The sequence below is a fragment of the Mus pahari genome, chromosome 19 (genome assembly GCF_900095145.1).
Source record: "Mus pahari chromosome 19, PAHARI_EIJ_v1.1, whole genome shotgun sequence".
NCBI classification, from domain to species: Eukaryota; Metazoa; Chordata; class Mammalia; order Rodentia; family Muridae; genus Mus; species Mus pahari.
Genome location: NC_034608.1, coordinates 3,174,047 through 3,182,789, shown reverse-complemented (window position 1 = coordinate 3,182,789; position 8,743 = coordinate 3,174,047). Strand labels below are relative to the sequence as shown.

Genomic DNA, 8,743 nt, shown 5'->3' with positions numbered 1-8,743 from the left:
CACACACACACACACACACACACACACAGATACAACTTTTAAAATAGAAGGAGAAGAAGAGGAAGGAAAGGAAGAAGGAGAAGGAAGATGAGAAGGAAACCCTATCTTTCATGTGACCCCAAACCCTGGATATCGTGGCTCACACACACTCTCTAGTCTTACTGTGTCTTAGCTCACCCACCATGCCCTCAATCTGTCTGCCATCTTTCTGCCACACTGACTGTTCTCAGAGCCTTGAAGGGACTCTGTGTCTTCTAGCCCAACATCTTTCTGCACATACAGTTCCATCTGCACCAAACAGTCTCTAACCCTCTAGCTGCTAGCTTCTGCTTCCTGTTGAGGTCTTCTCTCAAAAGTCACTTTTCCAGAACAGCGTTGCCTAAAGTCCTGCTGTGGTATGATCATCTGTTTATTATAAAGAAGGACATCAAAATAGAGCTATGCCCACCTTTCCCTGACTCTATTCCCAGCACTGAGTACAAATTAAAACTTGAAACCATTGTCCACCTAGTAGGAGAAAGACAGATTCATGACAAGGCTCAAGTCTTTCCCGTGTAATCTTTGGCATCTTTACACTGTAAAGGATGGGAATCTACCTCACTGGCACACTGACAATTGGGTGAGTGAGCCCCTGCACTACACAAATTCCATCTCTTCATGGACACAAAGAAGTCCAGCAGATCCCATGACTACTGAGGACTAGACGAAGACAGGACAAGAGATAGACCAACATACATGGTGTCTCTCTCTAATGTGGCAAAAAGGTCACTGCTGAGAACTAATACAGCCATCTCCATGGAAGAGCCACCAGCAAGGGACTATGAAGCCACCATAAGAATAGGCCCACCAACACAAGATTCACTAAGCTACCAATACCTCTGAGGGCAAATCCTCCAACCTGGGGCTAATATAGTCCCAGTACCTCCAAGGGCCACTAGCTAGAAACTCACAAAGCCACCGGCATGTGTAAGAGCAGGACCAACAACCCAGATCTCATGCAGCCATCCCTACAAGGGAGAAGAGAGTGAAATGTCTACACCCAAAGCAAGGAAGCCTATGGTAGACCCCAGAACTGCTTATCGCATCCAGTCTCAACAACCTCCCCACCCTAAGCTACCACGGAGTGGAAGCCTTACCTTCACGAGGAACGCAGGCCTCTGCCAGGCCCAGGAAAAGGAGGACCACCAGGGACCTCTTCAGAAATGGTTCTAGTCTGCACATGGTGGGGCCTGGATAGGGTGACTGGTGTTCTCCTTCTAGGATCAATGGGACTCTGGTCACTCACTGTTCTCCTGTACTCTCAAGACAAAATTTACTGCCCACAGATGCCCTCCAGCTACCTGGAGGCAGCCAGCTTGGTGATTCCCATGCCCACGCCACCAGCTGCTGGCCCAGCCACTGCCCCTTCCTGCTGGTACCTGCTATTTTTTTTTTAAGTATCACTCTATGGTAATTATATGCTGTGCCCACTTGCTTGTATTCCAGTGACTCAAATGCAACATCTTTTCTGGTGACATCTAATGAGTTTTGCATTTTAATTTTAGGGTATTTTTAAAGTTTTTAAATCTCTTTCTCTGTGTGTCTGTGTGTCTCTATGTATGTGTGTCTGTCTCTTTTGTGTGCTTCTATATCTCTCTGTGTCTCTGTTTCTTTCTCTGTTTCTCTCTGTGTGTATATTTCTGTGTGCATGTCTGTGTGTCTCTCTGCATGTATGCCTCTCCATGTGTCTTTCTCTGTGTCTCTATTGTGTGTCTCTGTGTTTATGTATCTCTCTGTGTCTCTCTCTCTGTCTCTTTTTATGTGTGTCTCTGTGCATGCGTTTCTGTCTGTCTGTCTCTCTTTGTGCATCACTGTGTGTATGCATCTCTTTGTGTCTTTGTCTCACTGTGTGTGTGTGTTTCTCTGTGCATCTCTGTCTCTTTCACTCTCTGTGTGTCTGTCTCTGTTTCGCTCTGTGTGTGTGTGTGTCTATTTGTGTGTGCATGTGCATGCATGTGCAAGAGAGAGCGTGGGCATGCTCGTGTCCAGGGCTTGGAGTTCCAGGCAGTTTGAAGCCACCCATCATGGTTCCTCTGCAATAGCAACAAGCACTCTTAACCGCTGAGCCCTTTCTCCAGCCCGTACTGATGTTTTGTTTTTTTTTCTTACATTTTTCTTTTATATGTATGCATGTCTTACCTACATGTATGTTTGCTCAACATGCAAATTCAGGGTCTGGAAGAGGGTGTCAGACTCTGGGGCACCAGAGTTTGGATGACTGTGAGCCACCATATGGGTGCCAGAAGTCAAACCCAGGTCCTCTGGTCTTAACCTCTGAGCCAACTCTCCAGCCCCTGTTGGGTTGGTGGTTGTTGTTTTGAGACAGAATCTGATTTTATACTCTGGAATTATAGTCATGTGCTACCACACCAAGATCTTTTATTTTTCCTTTCTATTCTTTTTGTTTGTTTGTTTGGGTTTTTTTTTTTTTCAAGTCAGGGTTTCTCTGTATAGCCCTGGCTGTCCTGGAACTCACTCTGTAGACCAGGCGCTGGCCTCAAACTCAGAAATCTACCTGCCTCTGCCTCCCAACCAGGCGCTGGCCTCGAACTCAGAAATCTGCCTGTCTCTGCCTCCCGAGTGCTGGGATTCAAGACGTGCGCCACCACTGCCCGGCTTCTTTCTTTCTATTCTTTTGAGGCATGCTATCACATAGCACAGCCTAGCCTGAAATTCACTGCGTCACTGAGAATGACCTTAAGCTTCTGACCTTTCTACCCTTGCCTCTCCAGTGCTGGCACGGCAAGTGTCTCCACCACACCCAGCTTAGGTGGTTCTGAGGACCAAACCCGGACAAGCACTAAGCACTCAATCAACCAAATTACACCTGGCCCCCTGATTCTGTTTTACATGTACTTATTCATTTCCTTGTTTTGAAGGGCATTGTGGGTGTCTGCACATGCACACAAGGGCGCATGGATGGAGATCAGGGGACAATTCGGTAGAGTTGGATTTCAGGGATCCAGGCTCTGGTTACCAGGCTTAGCAGCAAGCACATTTCTTTACCTGCCTTGCTATCTTCTAGTGTCTTGTTTGTGTTTTCTTGCTTTCTAGTCCAGACTGTCCTTGAACTTAAGATTCTTCATCCTCCACAGATCATTTTCTGAGATGATGTTTGTACACCACCGTGTCTGGCTGGGTAGTAACAATGAGGGAATCCTCTTGATGGGGACGGACATGCTTAGGGTCAGACGGACTGGGAGATGATCTGAGCATCTTTGAAAACCACAACAGAGTTGGGTGTGGGAATTCACATCTGTAGTCCATCACTGGGGAGGCCGCTGAGGCAGGAGGCTCCTCACAGGTTCCCAAGTTCCAGGCCTGTACCTGAGGGGAGGAAGGAGAAAGAGAGAGAGAGAGAGAGAGAGAGAGAGAGAGAGAGAGAGAGAGAGAGAGAGAGAGAGAGAGAGAGAGAGAGAGAATCCTAGGAGTCAAAAGCGTCAGAAATTTAAGGTCACCCTTGGCTACATAATAAGTTTGAGGCCAGTCTGGGCTACATAAAATGAAAAGAGAAAAAGGGCTGGGTGGTGGTGTCGCACGCCTTTAATCCCAGCACTCGGGAGGCAGAGGCAGGCAGGTTTCTGAGTTTGAGGCCAGCCTGTCTACAGAGTGAGTTCCAGGACAGCCAAGGCTACACAGAGAAACACTGTAAGAAAGAAAGAAAGAAAGAAAGAAAGAAAGAAAAGAAAAGAAAAGAAAAGAAAAGAAAAGAAAAGAAAAGAAAAGAAAAGAAAAGAAAAGAAAAGAAAAGAGAAAGATGGGAGGGGTTAGGGAGGGGGAGAGGAAAGCGTGGACACCTGTCTGTTAGCTCCACCAGCCTGTGGGGTCTTCAAAGGCAAGGACTCTTTGGCCCACTGTCCTGGAACCCAACACATCACCTGCTACATTGAAGGACCATGGTCGTTACTGCAAGCTCCCTGAACATCCCAAACGATACGTATGGCAAAGGTAGGGTTGGCTACCTTCCAACTCTCTTTCTGCCCCTGCTTTGGGATGGGACTGGAGTTTGCATTCTGTTGCTGTGATAAAACAGACCAAAGCCAACCTGAAGAGGAAAGGGTCTATCTGGCATACTGTTACACTCACAGATCTGCAGGAAGGTAGGGTGGCAGCTTATGGCTGTAACCTGGAGGCAGGAACTGAAGCAGAGACCACGGAGGACCACTGCTGTATAACTTGCTCCCAGTGGCTTTCACAGCCTGATTTCTTATCCACCCAAGACCACGTGCCTGGGGATAGCACTTCCCACAGTGGGCTGGTCTCTCTCTCTCTCTCATCAATCACTAATCAAGAAAATGCCCCCATACACTTGCCTACAGGCCAATCTGATGGAAGCATTTGCTCAACTGAGGGTCCTTCTTTCCAGGTAACCCTAGTTTGTGTCTAGGTGACAAGAAAACCAGTGAAAGTCCTAAGGACCAGACAAGGAAGGAGGGGGCTCGGGAAGCTGCTGAGGGCTTCCAGGGGCTCCCTGGGGCTCTGTCTCAGAACAGGCAGTCATGGCAGGCAAGAGACAGGGGTCGACGGTGGGGAAGCCCTTCGGCCCATTGGGAACGAGTCTCTAGGTTCCGCTGTCAGTGATCCCTGATGCAGTGACAGAACACTGTCCCCATCCTGGCAAGCCAACACTCTGTGTCCTCCCTCAGATTCATGCTCTCCACCCCTTTGTTCTCCCAGCCTTAGTCATCTGTTCCTGGAATTCTAACTCACAAAATCCCCTCCAGTCTCTTGCGCCTGTTGACCTCAAACTTGGGGACCCTTCCCGCTCTTTCTCTAGTCCTTCCACAGATCAGTTCTTCCAGCACCCCCTATCTGAGGTGTCGCTCTAGCCATAATCTGAACGTTGGGCTACTGAAACCCTCGCTAAGACAAGCAGGGTGTTCATGAAACTCTCTCTCTCTCTAAAGAGAGAAAGGGAGATAGAGAGGGAGGGGGAGAGAAGGGAAGATAGAGAAAGAGAGAAAGGTAGATAGAGAGGGAGAGGAGGGGAGATAGAGAGAGAAAGAAGGGGAGATAGAGAGGGAGAGAGTGACAGCGAGCCAAATGAATGAGAACACTCGAGGCCCCTGATCATCCTTTTGGGCTCCATTTTATGGGGCTCAACAGAAAGAGTTGGTTACTGAGGAAACATAGTTTGGACAGCTCTTTACATTGATGGGTAAATTAATTCATATAGTCATTTTGTCCTCCTGTGAGCATGCTTTCCCATAATGCATCTGATCTTAATTCCGTGGCTGCCCAGTTCTGCATAAGCACAAGATGGTAAATGTAGGATTCTCCCTAAAGGGTTACTAGAGGACATTTTGTCCTCACGCTCATGCACTCAAACCAGTTCAGGCCAGATTGATCCTTCCATTCTTCATGGCTGGATACAGTTGAGAATACACATAAGTAGAGACTGTCTAAATCTGTTTTTTTTGTTTTGTTTTGTTTTTTTTCGAGACAGGGTTTCTCTGTGTAGCCCTGGCTGTCCTGGAACTCACTCTGTAGACCAGGCTGGCCTCAAACTCAGAAATCCGCCTGCCTCTGCCTCCCGAGTGCTGGGATTAAAGGCGTGTGCCACCATGCCCGGCCTAAATCTGTTTCTTACCAGGGCCAGTGAAACCTATTATTCAGAGCCACGAGTACATGTAGCCTGACAGGTGTGTCAGGGTTGAGGGGTTCCGAGGCTGCTAGATACTGTCTGGAGAGAGTGTGCACGCGCAGTAAGTGCAAGACCTAGGCTACCACGAGGGGAGTGTGGAAACACAAACCAAGTAGTGTCATAGGCTAACTAATGATCTTCGACTCAAGACCCCCTTGAGTGTCATAAGCTAACTAATGATCTTCTACTCAAGACCCCCTTGGGAGTCGAACCCTTTCACCAGGATGGTCTAGCACCATGAGAAAACACAGCGATTTATACGACAATTCACAGCAGTAGCAAAATTACAGTTATGAAGTAGCAACAAAAGTAATTTTATGGTTGGGGTCACTACAACATGAAGAACTGTATTAAAGGGTCGAAGCATTAGGAAGGTGGAGGACCACTGAGCTAAACTGTCTCCTGTTTCCTGCCTCAGGCAGAGGAGAGGAGAAAAAAGGAGAACCGGAGTAAGGACACACAGCCAGGCCGTGGTGGCACACACCTTTAATCCCAGGAGATTTCTGAGTTTGAGGCCAGCCTGGTCTACAAAATGAGTTTCAGGACAGCCAGGACAAGAGAAACCTTGTCTCGAAAAACAAAAAACAAACAAAAAAAAAAGAGTAAGGACACACATGTGCAAAGAGGCCATAATGAAGCTCATTGCTTTGTGTGCTAGCCTAAGAAAATCAGTTTCAAATGAGTATGTTCACATCATATATGCATGCGTATACTCACTTTATATACATAAGTTATATATTTGTGTAGGCATAAATATAAATAATGTGTTTATGATATATAAGAGACCAACTCATAAATATATGTATATATACATAAATATATTTATACATGTGTGTATTTGTATATATGTACCTAGATATCTATATATACACACAAAATCTTTAGAAGCCATTTAGTATTAAATTTGTCTAATGTTAAAATTAGTATTAAGGGGACTGGAGAGATGGCTCAGAGATTAAGAGCACTGGCTGCTCTTCCATAGGTTCCGAGTTCAATTCCCAGAAACCACATGGTGGCTCACAACCATCTGTAATGGAATCTGATGCCCTCTTCTGGTGTGTCTGAAGACAGCTACAGTGTATTCATTTGCATAAAATAAATAAATAAATCTTTCAAAAATTAGTATTAAAATTGTCTTTAGACATTCTATTAGTATTAGTATTAAAATAGTCTCTAGAGTCAGAAATAGGGGAGCCCTGCCTGTAAACCTAGCAGTTGAGAGGCAGAAGTAGGAGAAAAAGCCAGACTCAGTGACCTAGCCAGTTAGAGGTCAACCTGGGATCCATGACACCTGGTTTAAGACAAAACAAAACCACAAAAGCATAAGCCAGTGTCCTGGTTCAGCAGGGAAAGGCATTTGCTGCCGAGACTGGCAATGTGCGTTCTGTCCTGTCAAGCCCCATAGTGAAAACAGAGAGCTAACTCGTGGAAAACTGGCTTTTCTGATCTTCCCACTGACATGGTGACACATACAGACTCATATGCACAATAAATAACCATAAAGAAAATGGCGGGATTGTAGACAATCTAAATATTTTCTATTGTCCCTTTTTGGTGTTATAGAGTGCATTGATGAACATGTGTTAAGATGGGACATAAGCAACAATCACTTTTTAAATTAACAAGCACTGAGTTAAAAGTAGGCCACCCTGGAGGCCAGCAGCGGACAAATGATGTTTTCCAGGTTCTTAGAGTTAACTTTCTGATGTTAATTTAAAACTGCAGCTGGCAGAAACTGAGCTGCGTGCTCTGGGACTCATTAAAAGTAGTAGGAGTACCTCCCGCAGGAATGGCAAACACAGGTGACGCCCCAGGCTCAGCTCTTCTCACTGCTGGGTCACTGTGACCAATTTACTCAATCCATCTTGTCCCCAGCACACACAAAAACAAAGCCAACGAGAAAAAAATAGCCTCTGGTTTGGCAGAAGGATTTGGGAATAAATCGATTTGAACCAATTCTAAAAAGTTAAACTTTGAAAGAGCTACAAAAGTTACAGTGTTGCACTGGGGACTTATTAACCAGCTTGCTTGTTTGTGTTCTTCTGTTTGCCAGATGACAGGAGCCCATGCTGAAGTTTCTTAGTTTCTTAATTCTCCGTGGTCCCCTCAGCTAAAGACAAGTATTGTTTCTGCTTCCCTCCGGTGCTCTCAGCTGGCTCTTGAGCTTGGAGAAACTCTTGAGTGAGTGTGTGTTTTTCAACTGGCTTAATACTCATCAAGAAACTTTGTAATTAAAATGCAAGTAGCAGATCTGCCAGATGCTCCATAGGTAAAGGCACTTGGCCCTCAAGCTCTATGATAGTCTGAGTTCCATCCTAGGACCCAAACGGTGGCAGGAGAGACCAACTCCAGCATGTTTTCCTCTGCCCCCTACATATATGTGTATGCACAGGATATATACACACACAAATAGATGTAAAAAAAAAATACAAATAGTTTTCCTGTTTCCAATGACAGAAACTAAGGTTGTTGAGAAAGCACACATCTCCCTATAGATTATCCTGAATGGTTCTCTCCCATCTTGACACTGTGTTGTAGACCTTTGTGAGTATTCCATGCATCTGGTTAACTAGTTAGCTTTTGAAAAAAAAATCAGTTGTCAATTTGTCATGGATAAATTCCTCAGATCAGTAAATGAAGATCTTATTCATTAGTGGACACTAAGTAATGGTTGGATGAGGGAAGAGGTTTAGATACATTGCTGTCCAACAGCAGAAAAAGGAGCCTTTGAAAGTATCCCCTATAACAGATATTGGAGGAGATACAGCTTTAAACAGTGTGCAACATATATATGCACTGAAGTATCTTATGGTGCCCAATAAAGAGAGTTTAATTATATCACTTAAAAATGGGAGATGGAGAGAGATGGTTCAGTGGTTAAGAGCCTGGGTTCAATTCCCAGCTTACAACCATTTGTAACTCTAGTTGCAGGGCATCCAACAACCTCTTCTGGCCTCCAAGGGCACTACAGGTAAAACACCCGTGTAATGGTTTGTATATTCTTGGACCAGGGAGTGGCACCATCTGGAGGTGTGGCCTGGTTGGAATAGGTGTGACCTG

At 45.5% G+C, this 8,743-nt stretch overlaps 1 protein-coding gene across 1 annotated transcript in view; it reads right to left on the bottom strand.

Moving 5' to 3' along the window:
* The window catches only part of Eddm13 (epididymal protein 13), a 29,375-nt gene extending 28,154 nt beyond the window's left edge, over positions 1-1,221 (bottom strand). The window contains exon 1 of the mRNA XM_029532052.1: positions 1,137-1,221. Coding sequence (XP_029387912.1) covers positions 1,137-1,221 — 85 coding nt within the window. The remainder of the gene's footprint in view (positions 1-1,136) is intronic.
* Positions 1,222-8,743: the final 7,522 nt, after the last annotated feature.